At 51.3% G+C, this 18,117-nt stretch overlaps 2 protein-coding genes across 2 annotated transcripts; both read left to right on the top strand.

Annotated features, from left to right (window-relative positions):
- Positions 1 to 194: 194 nt before the first annotated feature.
- Positions 195 to 1,934, top strand: BCR38DRAFT_336233 (uncharacterized protein; the record flags this gene model as incomplete). The annotated part of the gene is made up of 3 exons (XM_040855439.1): positions 195 to 419; positions 498 to 1,595; positions 1,749 to 1,934. 3 exons carry the CDS (start codon positions 195 to 197, stop codon positions 1,932 to 1,934), a joined length of 1,509 nt encoding a protein of 502 aa, XP_040718520.1.
- Positions 1,935 to 15,789: 13,855 nt separating this feature from the next.
- On the top strand, positions 15,790 to 16,914 carry BCR38DRAFT_422498 (cell wall protein PhiA). The gene has a single exon (XM_040859531.1). The coding sequence runs from the start codon at positions 15,948 to 15,950 to the stop codon at positions 16,521 to 16,523; it is 576 nt and encodes a 191-aa protein (XP_040718519.1). The 5' UTR covers positions 15,790 to 15,947; the 3' UTR covers positions 16,524 to 16,914.
- Positions 16,915 to 18,117: the final 1,203 nt, after the last annotated feature.

Raw genomic sequence — 18,117 nt, 5'->3', positions numbered from 1 at the left:
GGACTTGAAGAGTTTCATTGAACCTTCCTCACATCAGCTCCATTTCCCTCTTCTCATATAACATCACGCGATTGTCGCCGATTTTCCCTCACTTGTCCCCGAGAAGGTGTGAAGAGTATTATCCAGGTTGATTCGGTGTACCAACCCTCCCTCTTTTCCACGCCACCTCGATCACGCTCACCATGTCGTTGGCAATGAGCTGGCTCTTCAGCCCCCCGCGCAAAGGGCAACCAAGACTTCTGTCCGACGAAGTGGTGCCTGTGCACTTCTTCGACAACACCCAAGTAAACCGACAGCTTTTCGTGTGCTGGACGCTGCGTTTCGACGATGTTCTCAATGTCGACAAAGTCCATGATTCTCTTTCTCGGCTCCTCGAGATCGGTGACTGGAGGAAACTGGGCGGCAGACTGCGCATGAACGTAAGCTTACTCTGCTCTCTCATGACACTCCCCGCCAACCCACCATCCACCGCTAGATTGACAGCTAACAGTATGAAGGACGCCGGCCAACTCGAAATCCACATCCCTCGCCACTTCACCAAAGATCGCCCAGCCGTCCGGTTTTCGCGCACCACCTTTGAAATCTCGATGTACGAGCACCCCGTGGCGTCGAAGCTCCCACGCCGAATGAGGAATCCATCACTACAGCCTGGACCCGAGGAGTTCCGGACCTTGGCATACCGCGAGGACATGCCCATGACACTGGAAAATCACCTATGCTCCGACGAGCCTCAGCTTCAGCTGCACACGGCGTCGTTTGTGGACGGCACCCTGGTCAGTTTAACGTGGCCGCACATCATGACAGACGCTATGGGTCTGATGGAATTGGCCAAGGCTTGGTCACTGGTGATGCATGGCCGCGAGGCCGAGGTTCCGCCTTTCCTTGGTTTGAAAGAGGATCCCCTCGCCACTGTTGGGAGGACTGCTCCTTGGCCCAATAACAAAGAATCACTTCCATTGGTTGCTCGATATGAGTTGCTCGGCTGCTCGCTTCTGAGAGCGCTCGCGTGGTTCGTGCCAACTCAGCTGTGGTGGCCGGCTTACACTAGCAAGACCATCTTCCTCCCGGCCTCCACAGTACGCAAATTGCGAGAATGCTGTATGAAGCAGGTTGCGATTGACAAAGAGGGGGGTACTATGCCCTTCATCAGCGAGAACGACGTCATCACCGCATGGCTCGCACGCACGGCCAGCGCGCATCTATCCACGACGGCCTACCCGAACATCTTGATCCAGAACGTGTATGACATACGTTCGCGCCTGTCGACCCTATCTCAGCAATCCAAGCTTGTTCAAATCACTTCGACGAGCGGCCGACCGGGCGTGTTTGTTCAGAACCTCGTCGCGCCCACTGTGACGTTGCTCCCCACGACCCAAGTCCTCTACCGTCCACTTGGGCGTTTGGCACTGGATTTCAGGAGTAGCATAGCCGAGCAGGTTACTGAAGAGCAGACTGAGAAGCTGTTCTCCATGCTGCGAGGCAGTTACGCGACCAGGGGTCGTGCGCCGATCTTTGGCTCGCCTGATGCGTTCTGGTTGCTTTTCACTAGTTGGGTAAAGTGTAATGTGTGTGAGGAGGTTGACTTTGGGGCTGCTGTGGTCAACTTTCCCGAGAGGCGACGCGGGAGTATTATGAAGAGGGGAGGAGGAAATAGTCCGAAAGATGTGGAAGAAGGTGTTGCGGGCTTGGCCGAAGATGCGAGACGAAGTGATACGGTTACCAGCAACAGCAGACACATTCGTTTCAAGGGACAGGGGAAGAGGGGGAAACCTAGCTATTTCCACAGCTTTCCGGTTGTACCGCCCTGGCTGGCACCCAATGGATTTCAGGTCGCCGGCAAGGATGATGATGGTAATTTTTGGGTCGTGGGGAATCTGCAGGCTGGCCTTTGGAAGAATTTCGAGGAAGAACTCGCAATTCTAGGGAGTTCGTAGAGAGGTCTGGCGAGGAGTTTCGTACGTGGATTTGTTGGTAAGATGGTTGCGACGCGCTGTGACGATGCTGTCCAATGGAATTTCTGTGATGAACTGCGAAGGACATGGGTCCATATTTTCATATTCCGAATGGGCCACTTGAGTATGTTACTATCGTGCAATTTTAGTTGCCTTGAACGCGTACGTTTCCGTGTAATCTTGACCCTATTCTTCAATCATAACGCGCTTAAGATAGCCGCTTGACACCCGAGACATTAGTGCCACCAAGGTCATAAGGCTTGAGCAAACCTCATGGAGTTTAAGGTAAGATCTTGTCAGCAATGTGAGTCAAATATTGTCCAAGCCCGACCCGCCCTTTCCAAATGGTGGAGGCATATGCATGTGTATTTCGTAAACAGAAAGATGTTGATGGAGTGATAAGCGGAGAAAAGACGCAAGGCGTGTTCTTTGAACAGAGCTAAAGATGCAGGGTGCCAGGACACCTCGCCCAACTCCAACTTCGTTAGATTGACACCAAGATCGTCAGGCCTCATGCGTACTGGTTTGCGATGACTAGGCGAGTTACCGAGTCCTCTCGTCGTTCCTGGTGAGAGAACCGTTTGAGCCGGTGTGCATTAAAGTCGGAAACCCCATGTGGGTGAAGTTACCATTGCCTTTTTGTTCTCCCGGTTCCCGATCACCATGAAGGAGGACGCGACGTCACATGGTTCCAAGGTTGAGAATAACCGGGTTCAGTGTGTTGCATGGACCAAACCGTAGATCATTGCCGTGCACTCGTGTGCTGAGAATTGGAATATTCTCCGATTACAAAGTGATTGTAACTTTAAAGAGCTGGTAATAGCGCAACGGGTTGCATTCGGGAAACTTCCAACCTTTGAAGTTGATCTGTTGCTTGACTCGATCGAATCTAACACCGGCCCTGCAGACAAGGAGTGAGGCGGTATTCCGAGGAAGCAAGGCACTCAGACCTGGAGTGCGCTAGAAGCGCTTTCTTCTCCTACCTAAGCCTCTGCACTCTATAGCAATCTTGACTGCGATCCCCTTTGTGTCACATCTTGAATCCGGCAAAAAACTCCCAAAAATCGAGAACCATTGCGAAACAGCGAAGAGCACGGTTTCCTTTTCGCTAGCCACCGCAATTGGCCAAAAGTGTTGCGTCTTGCTCATTTGGAGATAGCCCATGTCAACCCATGTGGCCAGAAAGTCTATTGGGAGCAAGGGAGGTTTGACGTGCTAGACATCTCCTAGGGCGGATCTTCAGGTGGTGTCCCAGATACGTCGGCAGGTCGAAGCCAGGGTCACTTTCGCTGCTGTCTCGCCCAGAACAGCCAGAACAGCCCAAAGCGAGGGCCAACCATAGAAGGGGACCGAGCGCGTTATTCGTGGCTGTGGCCTGTGAACTCTCTGTATTTGGCGACGGCCGTTCAGTAGTGTATTTTGGACACCAAGGTTGGACCTTGTTGCACAATGAAAAAGGTTGTCTGTCAGTCAAGTTTTGGTGTCCTCTCTGGCCCACAACCAATCACCAAGCCGGAGACACTATGATGAGGCAGTCGCCATTGGCAATTAACAGTCGCATCGCACATCTTGAGAAATCACATCGTTGCCGCATCCTCCTCTTAAATGCTAAACTAAAGTCTCCTAGCATCTAACACGTAGTGCTACCTTAATTATCACCACATCCACCAACATCGTCGAAATCCGTTGTGTCTTGCGATACAAAACCGCACCGCACAGGGGTGACGCGCCAACGCTGCACTCACACACACACACACCCACGACCCGCACCGAATGTACCGCATTCAGTGTAGCAATGGAAGAAGTGGACGAAAATGCGCGTCCAGCGACAGCCCAACGAGTTACCCGCCGCATCCCTGGCAGCTTTGACGACGAAAGCCTGTCGCCCTTGAAGGACGAATTTGACCATGACGTGAAAGGAGCAGACGAGCAAACACCACATCCTCTCAGGAAAGAAAACGTGCCGCCATTGCGTCCATTTCACACCATCGAGAACAGCTTTGCGGAGCATCCAAGTATGGATGATGACGGCCATGTCGATTCGATGACCGAGGAACAACATGTTCGGGCCCATCTTTCAGAGATTGAGTCTAGTTTTGTACCGCCCATTTCTCCCATCCCGGTGACGGGTCCTCAGGCCGGAATCGACGACACCTATCTGTTCGAAGGCGGAAGCTCAAGGGGTCACGATCATCACCCCACGTCACCTGCATTGGATCCATCGTCGACTGCAGGTGGCTACTCTGATTCGCAGTCAGAACAGCACCAAGGCGACGATACAGTAGCAGGACCACAACAAATAAGTCATGCAGAGCCGTCGACGCCCAACCACAACCACGAACGTCCTCCCACCAGCACCACTCCTCTTTCGCAACCACGACCCACGGCTTTTCCCAGCAATGCCCAACCGACACCATTGGACCGCTCCCACTCCCGATCTCCAAATCCTCTATCCACACCCAACCCAGATGCTTCCACGGTACAACGCGACGCCGAGGCTAGCAACACGACATCCGAGCTTGAAGACTTCCAATCCTCTCCTACCGCCGCCGCCGCGGCACGATCGGTTTCGAGGGCCATATCCATGGCCAGCAACCCAATAAATACTAGCGAGAATGGCGATAAGACCGACGCATCCATATCTCAAGACAGCTCGAGGCTAAGGGAATCGAATAACGCCGAGTCGTTCTCGACTGACCTGCCTACACACCCCGAGGACGGCTCCGATTCGGAACAGGGAAAGCTCTCAGTCGACGCAGGAAACACACCAGGCCAGGCGCTCCGCTTGGCCAACCGACCTAAGTATCTGCACAGTAGGATCGCCAGCCAACGGTCCTCCACCTCGTCGAATTTTCTCGACCATGAAGACGGCGAGAGTGATATAACGGCGGGCGCAAGCACTGACTACGCGATACAATCGGGCGGCGCAGTTCCTGCCTTTGGCATGCAACGAAGTATGAGCAACATCCTGGGGCGGTCAATAAGCATGGGTAGCATGGCGTCTGGCATCGACGAGTTCCACGATTCTGGGCGAGGGCTGGATCCCCTAGAGCCTCTGGAAGAAATTGAGACAACAACAACAGCAGCAGCAGCAACGAATGGGCACGATGAAATGCTCGCAACCCCGAAGGCGAATAAGAAGGGCCTCACGATAGATGCGACAGATACCGTCATTGCGAGACATGTGCGCGACGTCGAAGTCCCCGAGTCCCTTGCCCGAGAATACAAGACCCAACGCGGTCTCTCCACGCCCATGCAGCAAAGCTACCGCAATGTCTCAGACTACACGCCCGCCCCCGGCACTGTCTCTAAGAACGGCAGAAACCTCACTCTCAAAGAACAATCCAGCACGATAGACCGTCTTTCGAAAGAAAACTTTGATCTCAAGCTCAAGATCATGTTCCTGTCTGAGCGTCTGAACAAACTCTCTGAAGAAGGTGTTAAGGAAATGATCTCAGAGAACGTTGAGCTGAAGACCTCGCTAGCAGTCATCCAGCGCGACAACAAGATTTTACGGCGGCGGGTCAAGGAACTCGAGAAGCGGCTGCGTGACCGCGACGAAGAGGATCGACCCAGCACGGCAAGAAGCGGGTATTCATCCGACGGTCAGACCGAGAGGGGCTTCGACCAGGATGCCCACGAGCGTGAGGAGGAGCTCCTGTATCTCCGGGAACGGGTCGAGGAGTACGTGACGGAAATCGAGGAGCTGAAGAGCGAGAACATGGCCAAAGAGGCCGAGAAGCGGAAATTGGCCGAAGTGGTCAGGAACATAGGCGACCGCGCTAGTGAAAGACTCGGTGATAGCCTAGGCCGGCAAGAGGAGGCAGATGTTTTCAAAGACCTACTAGAGCAAGAGACGGCCCGCCGGGAACAGGCAGATGACGACAACCGAAAGCTGCGTGACGAAATTTTTCGCCTCAAGCAGGAGGTGAATGTTGCCGCCGCTGGTGGTGCAGTTGGAGGAGGTGGAGGAGGGCCCGGTGGCCTGCATCATACTACCAATATCTACAACATCACCAGAAAAGGGCGCCCTGCGTCGCCTTCAAGGTCACGGCCCGTGTCAGGGCTTTCTGGGGAGCTTGACCAGGGTACATTCAGCCAGGCAAGCACGATGGTGGATGAACTCCGCCGGGAAAGCGAGCAGCTGCGTCACGAAAACGCCGAGCTTCGCCGGGAAGTTGGCGCACAAACCTCGATGCTCACCTCGAGGAACCGGGAGAAGGAGCGGCTGTACCAAGAGATTGAAGATCTCAAGCTGGCGCAGCGCCGGGGTGGCACGGCATCATCCACTGTTGACAGCTTGCTAGACCGGTCGGCATCCCGGGCGGGTGCCCATGAACGGTCTCAGTCTCGTGCTAGTGGCAGGACCAAGTTGACTATGGCCATCGAGGACCCAGATCGTGAAGAGCTTGAGGAGAAATTGGCTGAACAGCGCGACAAGATCAACGAGTTGAAGCTGCAGAACCAAGAACTTCAACGCGAACTCGAGACATGCATGGAGGATTTCGAGACTGCGGTGGACGCCAAACGCCAGGTAGAACATGCCGCGCTTGCTCTTCAGGAAGATCTGGACAACACCGTGAACGACCTCATGGCCCTGCAAGCCGAACGCGACGAAGCTCTGCAGGACCAATCCCAACTCGAGAATGAATTCGAGGTGCTCAGGAGGGAAGCCCAGGAAGAAATCGACGCATTAGAGGAGGAATCCGACCAGCGCAACGAAGAAATCCAACGCCTTCAGGCTGAGGTACAAGACAGATCCGAAAACTTCGATGCCCTGCAGGAGGAAATGCGAAAGATGAGTGAATCTTTGGTACGTCTCGAGGATGAGCAAGAGAAAAAGAACCGCAAGATCGAGCAGCTTCAGCAAGAGTTAGCCGATGCGAACAAAGAGGGGGAAGAAATTGAGGCCAAACTCCTTGAAGCCAATGAGAAGGTCAACCGCCTAACTGTGCAGCTGGAGTCGAACCAAGGAGAGATTGCATTTTTGCGCGAGGAGCAAGAGGGCGACAAGATTCGCATCGGCGATTTAGAAGCAGCGCTCGCTAACTGCGAGCAAAGCCTTCGCGACGAACGCGAAAACGTCAAGGAACTCGAGAAACGTATTGCGGATGAGCGCCGCCAGCGAGAGATAATAGCCACGCGGGAGCATGAGGAAGTCCAACAATACGTCAACGAGCTGAACCGCGAGATGACTACGGCTAAGGACGAGGCGCGCCGTCTTAGGAAGAACCTTGGCGCACGCGAGGTCGAGGCCACCGAATGGAAAGAGCGTCTGCTTGAGCTCGAAAACAACCTTCGCGAAGCATTGGGCGATCTCAATGGCACAAGATCATCATTGCTCAAAGGCATTGCCAAACTTCAGCGCGAGCTTGAGAATACGATGCGCGAGCTCGACGGCACCAAAGCCTCGCTTCTTGAAAAGGACCGCATCATCAAACAACGGGACGCACTTCTCGAGTCTCATGGCCTCGAATCTCGAAAACTGGCCGAGATGCTCGACAAGGAACGACAAGGTCACCGCAACACCAAGAACGCCTTTGAGACATTCCAGCGTACGCATCAGCATGTCACCCGCACGGTCTCTAGTCAGGATGGACGGATCTTGGAGCTGGAGACACTTCGCGCTAATGACAAGAAGAAGCTCATGCAGTTGGAGGCCAACGCTAGGGAGCAGCTCACTGAACGGAACAACCTGCTCCTGGTACTTTGGACACGCCTGTCCACTCTCTGTGGAAGCGACTGGGCTCATGGCAATTCCCTCATTGACGGCCGCGCCCTACCTTCGCTTGAGGTCGTCAGCACCATGCTTCCGGGCTTCAGCAAGAACCTCCTCGCTGCAATCAAGACTCTGGAGCAAATCATCACCGGGTCCAAAGATCGGATTAAGCAAGTTGAGAAGGATCTGTGGAAGGAATACCAAATCCTCGAGAACAACTTTGACGCACGATCGAGGAAGCTTGATCGTCTCGAGTCCATCATCCGCAACGGCATTTCATCGGGGAGTCTGGATTTCAACACAGCAAGTAAAATCTCGCAGCTCGAGGCTAGGTGTCGCTCGCTGAAGATGGAAAATGCTACCCTTATGAGGGCGAACGATGCAAAGACCCGAGCAGTCGGTGGATACTTCGACCAGCCGGGCGAGAGGGAGTTGGCTGGTAACGGTGAGAATGAAGACATAGGTGGCAGTCCTAGCCCGAACATCCCCACCGGTCCGATACGCAAGTCCGGCATTCCGAGGAGCAAGACTACGCACCTAGAAGCTACCGCCACCAGCAAATCCCGCACCAGCACGATGACCAGAAGCGCATCGGCTTCCGGCAACGGGATAGGGTTTCACGACAACCACGACGAGCGGCCGCCAAGCACCTCGCACACGCTTTCGATTAAAGGTCAGAAAGATGAGAGCGACAACAGGTGGATGTTCCGTCTCCGCGAGCTCGAGTCCAAACTGAAACAGGAACGAGAAGAGAGGAACATGGACAGGGCGGCCGCGCGGCAGAGGATACGAGAGGAAGAAAAGCAACGAGAAGAGTTGGCCAAAGAATTGGTGCGGGTGAAACGACGGGGTGGGGAATAGGTACCTCGACCTACCTAGCGGGTCGTGAAAGGCTTCCTGTATAAGGTGTTCAAGATTTTGAAGAGCCCGGGGCCGGAGCCGGGGCCGGGGCCGGACGCTGCTGCTATTGCTGCTTGATACCCACGTCACATTGACGCTGAAGAGGGGAAGAAAAGTGGTCGATCAGGACCGGGTGAGAGAAAGGTCCGTCAAGCAATTGTATATCTTTGTGACCATAACTGTACCATCGCGCGCGTCTGTGCTGTGCATTTTTCTCTTTTGTTTCTAGCCGGGGGTTTGAATTGTGCATCGCAATGGCGACTGGGGATGGATGGATGGATGGAAATGAATTAATCGATATGGTGGTTGGTGATTTTCTGATTTTGTTCCTCGATGCATGATCTGGCTTTTGGGTAGCAAATAAACGAACTCGAGTTATGGCGTATGTGCTCGTGATTGGCGGTTGGTGTGGAATATTGGGCAATCGTAGTCATTTGTCGATGGAATAGGAGTAAGGGGGCGGGGTCCCAAGGGGGGGGCTTGGATTGAATAAGTACGAGATGGTCTAGATGGTAAGGCCGAGATGCGACTCATGCCTCGACACAGTTCCTTGCCATTCTGGACAATGCTCGATGACCTCGATTGTCTGTGGGCTCTATGTATAGCCCTACAATGTCCGCTGTATTCCGCATCAACATTCACTATTACTTGGCCGGCACCACGCAAGTTCAGCATTATTTCCAAGTACAACACGCCGAACAATGGATCATATCCTTTTGTACCTTGGCACCCAACTAACAGATTGTTCCTCCGCTCCCTCCCGACTAAACCAAACCAAACGAGCAACAATGGGTGCCACGCTACCCAGCCGACTAGTCAGCGGCACGTGGGGGAACCCTCCCCGACGCCCGGCAGTCGCGCTTCTGTTACACGTATGGCAATATGGAGGTACACTGCACCTACCGCAATGTCATCCGGTCGGAGACGGAGTTGATGGTTCAGCAGTGGGATAACCATGGGTATGAGACGGTGAGTGATGCGAGTGCATATGGGGTGTAAGTTTGTGTATTGGCAAGCGTGATTAACTAGCTATCTATCTGGCTGGCCGAAGGCTCTCTTGAGTTGCCTATCTTATCTTATTTATAGCTACGAGGATGACTCTCCTTGGCGTCACGTATCAGTGAGCAATGATTTATAATAGAATAGGTATGCTAGTCGGAGTCGTGCACATCGATTTGCTCAGGAGATTATCGAATCATAGTATTTTTCAATCTCATTTATTATACTGTCCTATGCAAGCCTAGGGCTTATACAGACAGTAGATCTAAAAGACCCGAGGTAAACTTAAAGGGCAAATTACCCAGGCCTACATACAAGTGTGGCCCTTTACTGCGAATTTGTATTCTCCGTAACCATTGTGTTTCCCGCACTATAAGCTTTCTTAATTAATCCAAAGGTCAAGTTTAATATCGGTGTTAGGCTGCGGGTTCTTTTAGTAGAATGCCCAACTCTACTAAATTATTTTGCCATCACTTGCGTATGGGCATGCTTGGTCTCTATAACCGTCGCCGGATCCGAACCGACTATGCTCCTCGCCGACCCAGACATTAGCCTGGGTGAAAGCGGCTTATACACTATGTAAGTGGGGGATAGTAATGTTTGTATTACGACAAGTCTATAGGGTGAATCCTCCGATATATTATTTCAAGTTGACCGATATTATGTTATATGATACACGTAGGTAGCTATGAACAAGAGATCATAGTATAACGTCATTATAAGAGTATAGTAACCTAATAGCTAGCGAACTCCCGTTAACGTACCCCACAAGCAAGTTGGCCACTTTTTCTTGGCACCGTATGAATAACTTCAATAACTTAACTAAACTAAAAAATAATAATTCAAACTAATCGAAATACTCTTCCTCGTACGTATCTTTATCATTCTCACAAGTACGAGCATTATGTCCGGGCTCTCCGCAGATCCTACAGCGCCGTCGGCGTGGTTCGGCCGGTCTTACACGTATATCATCCTGTAGCTGCTGTTCAATATCCCGTTGAGACTGTAAGTCCTGAGCGTCTCGTAAACTAAGAGATCCTCCATCTTGTAGCTGTCGATTTTTAGTCCTTCGACGACGGCTTAGCTCTTGATTAGCCTTCCGAAGTGTAGTAACCTCATCCTTAAGTAAAACTAACCGATGCATAACAGCCGTCGCACCACGTGAAAATTGGTCAATAGCCGTAAGTATTGTCGTCGGGGAGCTATTCTGATACTGTACGATTCTGTTTTTAACGTATTCAGACTGGGATTGCGCCTCGGTTAGGTTATTTGGAGTCTTTGATTCCCAGATTAAGGGGGCGCCAGACGAGCTCCTAGGAGGTGTAGGCGTATGTAGCTTAATATTGTAACGGGGTAAGGCCGGACATCAGGGAAATAGGTTACGAGGGCTAGGGAGGGCTCCCCTGTCTTCCTTACTTCAAAAAGGGACACGGAGATAACAGGCGACTTTCAACAACTCGTCACCTTTTTCATCATCTTATTCAATCAACTTGACTTTTGCACTCCATTCTAGTTCGCCAGATCTTCAATCATGCGGTTCTTTTCTATATGCATTTAGACACTACTTTCGAAATCCTATTATTCTGCCCTCATCCTAGTCTTGATAATGACAGAGGATTGTATCTTGCTCTGATCAGAGCAACCTAGCGCCAGTGAGAGCTTCAATTCGACTTCCAGAGCCAGACGTCTTGTTCTGAGAATTATCCCGCCACGAGTATCAGAGGCACATCCGACCAATGCAACAGGCCCGATGGCAGGCCCAGTGGATACAGGACAAAGGAGGGGAAAGTCACACAGGAGTGGCTACCTGCAGGAGGAGCCAGCTAGTACAAGGATCACAAGTCACGTGACTTACAAGGGTGGATCATTTGGATATGAAATGATCCAACATATCAGTACTTACTTACTAGCACAAACCCTTACAGACTCTTTAGTGGTTTACGCAGCTAGACTATTAGAGGTTTCGTTACAGCCAATAGGCCAAAAGATCTAGAATGTCAGTGGACCAGTGACATTTGGTCCGACTACCTGCTATATAGAGTACTATGCACCTATGTAATTGGCAATATTGTGACAACTATCCCCCGTTTATGGCGCTCGATCCCGAGGCGCGATAGAAGGTTTTAGCACCGACCTTTTTGGAGGTTATCCCGTTGGATTCTCACTAGGGGTACACAACCATCGCGGACCCGTATGGGCCATCCGGGCTCACGGGAACATCCCACGTGTCAGTTCAGGGACATGGTATCAGTCATTAAGACCCCCAAGTACAGCACACACACACATAGCAGACCACCCGTCATATGCGTGTACCCCGCACTTGTCAGCATGCTTTATGAGGCAGTTACCACTGTCGCGCACGGTCACCTGCTAGGTCATACCTCGGCATGCCCGCGATTCTCCGTACCATATGGCTCGACACAACTACGATTCGAACGCTCGTCTATGACCAAGGGCCGACACCCGTACACCGTGATCCGCTGACAGAATTGTCCCTGGGTACTAAATGCCAGTGGATCATTGATACTCGGTCCGACCATCTGCTATATACAGTACTATGTGGCTATGCAATTGCCAGTACTGTGAAACCGTACCCCTCGTATCTACTCTAACTATCTAACGTTAGGTGTTTTAGTATTCTAAAGCGGATTATAGTCGTTAGATCGAAGAGCTTATAAAGTACCGTATTAACTATATAACGAAGCCCGAGTTCTTTCTCGCGTTTAAATGTAAGGAAAGAGCCATCATGGAGGGCCGGTCTCAGCTGACAAGCTGAGTCGGGAGGGTTTCGCCCCCGATCCGGTAAAACCCCGGAGCCACCTAGTCAAAGAGAACATCTCGAGGCGCTCCTACCTAACTTAGATTCCTCAAGAATCATTTTGGCAATATACGCACGTATAACCCTGGCGCATCAGCCGCTCTTTGCACTACCTGACTATTCCCTGTGAGACGTGTCATATCCTTGTTACAAATCACGTTACATGAATTTTATAAGGTTAAAATAAAATCGGGGACCTTCTAAAAATAATTCAATTAATCATATAAAATTAGTTTGTGTGGGCTATAGAGAAGTCGTTTCAAATAGATATAATAGTTTTATGGGATAGCACTGGTACTAGCATTCCGGCTGTATGCGAAGGTGAAGAAGTGAAGTACAGGTGGTGGTCCAAGCCGCACAAGGGCTCTAAAGGCATCTCATGTGTACCTTATCATAACCTCAGGCTATCAATTCCACACGCCCTCTTGGCCTAGGTCAACCACCAGACCTCTTTGCAAGTGAAGCTATTCCCAACCTTGTCGTCGCCCTCCAGCCGACTGTCCCTGTTCTTCAATATGACTCGTCTCCAACCATCGCTGTTAAATGTGACGGCCGGTGTCACGATGCCACGAAACCCACTAGCTGTGGACCCGTAGGAGCACTGGCCATCTAAAGGCGGGATTGAAGATCCTCAGATGTGAGCCAGCCTGTTTTAGTTTCTCTTTCTTTCCTTGTCGAGAATCGTTAAGTCAATACAGTGCATTAGAGTGTTTTGACTCTTCAATTGTGCTCACCGTGACATTATAGTCGGTCTATTTATCCTTACAATCCCCAGCGGCGGGCCCCTTAACTTCGTTGTTTCGTCTGGCGCTTGCACATGATGATAGGGTCCAACGCAGTCGATTTGCCTTTACCACTCCAGGTCAAGTACTAAAGCTCCATCTTCTAATCTGTTCCTTCGCTGTAGTAGGCATTTTGTGTTGCAACCAGCATCGCTAAGCCCTTGGCTAAGCCGGCTACGACGGCTACGACGGCTATCGGCTCCTCCTTTTGCTCCGCATCGTAATCCTCGTATCCGATCGCTCTGAGAGACAAGTAGAGACCGATCTTCCACTGTTGCCAGTTATCCGCGCCAGACAACGTATTCTCGTCTGCTCCAAGGTGAACTGGCCCTAGTCCAGATACGTCGCAATAATTTTCTTCTTGACAGCTTTCTTGTCTTCACCACCTTCACCTACGCCCTCGGGCTTTCCGTCGCTCGTCTTATTATTCTTGGCATATAGCCTCGTCGGGGACACTCAGTCCGATTGGTCAATACACAGTCGATCAGGATGGCACACTGTCGATCTTCCGCTCCAGAAGTTGACACACAGCCGTGGCACACAGCCGATTAGACACTCAGTCCTCTGATTCTTGTTGTCAGCACAGCCGTAGGGGTGACAAACGGGGTTGTTGCGTCGGCAAAGCACACAGCCTATCGCCTGCAACTGCCCAATTGGACACACAATCCACCGTGCGATTGACGGAATAATTGGACAAACGGTCGAATAATTACCGCGTCGGCGACCTCGACGAGTCTCCAGGCATACCAGCATTGCTGAACGAGAGATGCTACCCGCACTGGTACTAGCAATCCGGCGGCATAGAAAGCTGAAGAAAAGAAGGGAAGTACAGGTAGGGGATCCCAGTCGCATAAGGGCCCTAGTGTACCTGACCATGACCTCGGGCCGCCAATTCCATCAATTTGAGGAACATTTTAATATGTAATTATGGTTAAGGACTGCAGGACGACGTTATTATATTATAAGAACATCACTTAGTAAAATGCATGGACGAAATTCCAGTTTAGCGTTCAGATTGCTTTACTTTCCTTACTAGGTATAACCCCTCGATTACTATGCGCATAGATATATATATATGAAGAAAGGATATCGCATATCGCCAGGAGGCTCTACTGGAGTATGGTAACCCTTTATTCAAGGCTTCACATCAGGTTTATAACGTCCCTTGGACATATAGTTAACTAGCCTTTAGGGTACCTTTCTATCTACGGTCTAGTAGAGGATGAATGACGACAAGTGTTGGCCTGCCTGTTATGGCTTACTTTCACGCTAGATATCCTACACGACCGGAGTGTTCGAGCGGTTACTCTTCACTCTGATCGCACAACACTCAGTCCGGGGCTCAGATCTTCGAAGGGCTGAAGTGTGGAAACACCCCAAAATAACATCGCATGTGGGCCTCCGGCATCGTATTTAGCCTTTATGGACATGCAATAAGGACATCTTAGTTGTCTACTATATCTGCTTTGCATGATGTCGATTGATACGAGCCTAGTATACAATTGGCTCCTCAATGGTGGAAAATCGGGGAACTCCAGACAGCTGGCAGACATTATTGCAGTTGACACGATAAAAGCACCATGGCACACCCACAAAGAGCAATTCATCACGAGGCATCCATCTGTATCTGTTTCCGGGAGATATTGGGTTGTCTCGCACTCTTCCTCGGCGCCCCTTTTGCTCCGATACCCACTTCTGCAGTTTTCGTGACTCGCTGACATGAAGCACACATCTCTGCAATCCGTGGAAACCAAAAAGCAGGGAGACAAACACTCCGAAGTTGGAATAATCCCTTAGTCAATGTTTACATGAAACACCCACTCAATTAAGCCCTGCGATAAATTGTAGATCTCAGAATCAATTGAAGCCAGCCGCTGCAGAAAACCGGAAATGCCGTCCCAGAATAGCATAATCACGATCCCATGAATCAATGATCGGACGAGTCATTACGAGGTGATAGGCCAACATAGCCCCACTCCCCTCTCCCCCGGTTAGGCTTCAGTACCCAGTGCCTGTGAGGCTGGCAGCCGGCATGCCAAAAGTTGTGTACATATCTGGCTTGGTCTGGCCCGTGCAGCTACCAGACCGGTGGGGATTTGTTTCGGTCCCCAACCTCGTAATCAAGTCGTGATGTTGATCGACGGGAACGAGAACTCTAAACACAATCACTGTCATGCAATCCCTGGCGCACCTGCGGCCTAACATGGCTGGGATTGACAGGGCTGCCTCCCGTCTGCGTTGGCTCAACAAACTTTTGGGCGGGCGAAGCTTCGTTGGAAAGGCCGAGGACCCGAGAAAAAGATGTTCTAGACGATACTAGCCAATGTCGATACGAGTTTTGCCTTACGCTCCACGGATGATCGCTGTGGCGGTCTGCCTTTTTTAGCCCAATGTGCTATGGGCGGTGGACCCAGCAATTTGGACCCCTAACTTTCCTAGGCATCGGGACATGGCATAGTGGAGCGCGGCTGTGCTGATCAGCTCCGAATGACTTCATCTGAGGAGAGAAAGACGATGTTGAACTGGCTAGAGAGGCTGGGCACACCTAGTGATGGCAATTCTCTTTAGTCACGGATTTGAATTTGCATCCGAGTGTTTGGTATAAGAACTTCAGTTCCTCACTTAGTGTTACCTACTCCCTCTTCCATCACCACCAACAAGCACATTCGCTCAGGCTTACATTTGTTTTGCATTTCAACAAACACAGTCACTTTTTGAACAGAACGCAATACAATACGCAATTATCTAATAAAGTCCCCCGACCCTCAACCGCAAAAATGCAATTCAAGACTCTTTTCGCTGCTGCGGCGGCCGCTGCCACCGTCACTGCCCAAAACACCACCACGGGTAGCAACTCTACCACCCCGGCCGCTTTCGGTGTGCTCTCCATCCGTTCCGGCAGCGAACTGCAATACGCTGCCTGGCAGGCGGCCAACAACGGCATCTTCAATCTCCTTCCCGAGCAGAACGCCTCGTGCGACGACGCCGCCGGCAACTACAACTCGGCCACGTTCCGCATCGTCGACGGCGAGCTGTACCTATACTCGACTGAGAACCCGCCGCAGTACTTCTACGTCGACCGCTCCGGCATGGGTCAGGGCAAGATCGGGTTCACTACCGGTGCCGAGCCGGCGCCTAAGAATGCTGAGCGTGCCGGTTGGGCTGTCACTGCTTCTTCTCAGCTGCAATTTGATGGCGCCGGTTTCTTGGCTTGCCCTGGGTACGAGAGTGATGCTTACGAAATCTGGTTGGCTGGTATCTCGGACCACCCCGGTTACAACTACAACTGCACTGGTGTTGCTACCCGCGTTGTCGCTATGACTGCGCCTGTCAGCTGCTTGTACCAGTCGTAGGTGGAATAGATGGAGAAAGGAATGGTAATGGACTGAACGTATATTCAATTAGTGGCTTCGACTGTGCATACTTTGCAAGCGGTCTCGCATGGGAACGGCGCACTTGTTTAGATAAAGAAAGGGATGAGATACTGACGAATTAACTAAAGCGTATATCATGTTTCCAAATGGTTCGCAAGCTTATGCTATATTGCAAGTGATTCAATTTGTTCTGTTCGAAAATACGTGCATATCAGAGTCCCATTAAATTCACTGTAAGTAGAGAAATCGATATGCTCGGCAATTCCGACTTGAACACTGGCGCAGCCGAAGGAGCACAACCACATATCTACAACGTTGCTGCAATCAATAGCTTTCAACTGTGAAATATCAATAGCGAGAATAGGGGTGCATCAATGGGTGTTCACTCGATGCGTGCCTAAGTTTCCAAGCTCTCGCCGTAGACATTGCTTTTCGCTGCTAGTAAGGCACCAACATGCTCCGTCGCAGCATCCCCCAGCCAACCCCTGTCTTCTTCCGGGAGGCCCCTCCCGCCCCAGGCCATTCCCGGACGACATCGCAACGACACCCGCCGAGCAGAGACAGCCAATCCAGAAGTAGAGGCGCTAACCCACAGCGACATTAGCGCTTGCCCGCGCGTCAGCCGACCCAGACGCCGAGCTGCGCAAGATCTGCTTCGGCGTTGTTAGGTACATTGACCGTCAATGAGTCAGTCTCCGCACGGCCCCGAACGCGTCCCCAACCTTCCTCCGACTCTTAACTGGCTTCTGGCGTGAGTTCTCACTTGGCGCCGCAATGGCGCTTATTTCAGTGCCAGCAGATAAAAATTCCATAGTGAATTGAGGTAGTTGTACGGGATGAAAATGGAAGTTGCGTTATGCAGTTTTGATTTCTCAGTCGGGATGGTGGGGCCGTACGGAGACTTATTGACAGTCACTGTACCTTATCGGCGACGGAGTTCCACCCGGATCTGCCGCCGCCGCCGGGGAAGTCCCCGTTCAGTCTTGCGAAGACTCTGCGCGCTTATTTTTAATCTGGATGATCAGACTTATTTGTATTGTTGCGGCGGTGAATGCTGATATGTATCACCGGGGTGAAGCCAGTGGACGTGGAAGGTGTAGGACAGACGAGATTGTGGATAATGTTGCGTGGATTCATGTAACGAAACGTATAATAGTCTAGCTGCGTAAACCACTAAAGAGTCTGTAAGGGTTTGTGCTAGTAAGTAAGTCCTGCTGCGGAGTCCTTAGCAATAATATCGGGGTCTGACATATGGAGTATAGGGCTCTGGGTAACTGAAGTATTCAAGTAGGGTAACTGGGAATAGAGTCGTTAAGGCAGTTTGCCTCACCAATGGGTTAGATGGATGCTTAGATTGATCACTGAAGTAGAGACTGTCTATCTATGAAATGCCTGGGAGTCCTGTCCCTTATATATCCATCTCTCCTTCACTGATCCTGTTGGATCATTTGGATCGATCCATGATCCTCTCGAGCCTGGCTCGAACTGGATCTATCTCGATCCAATATATCCAGGTACCGAGGTACTTAGTCACGTGACCTTCGTTCCGTCATTCTTCCGATGCGGGGTCCCG

Source organism: Pseudomassariella vexata (assembly GCF_002105095.1).
Source record: "Pseudomassariella vexata strain CBS 129021 chromosome Unknown BCR38scaffold_3, whole genome shotgun sequence".
NCBI lineage: Eukaryota > Fungi > Ascomycota > Sordariomycetes > Amphisphaeriales > Pseudomassariaceae > Pseudomassariella > Pseudomassariella vexata.
Note: the sequence above shows the minus strand (reverse complement) of the source record. Positions and strands in the feature narration are given on the sequence as shown.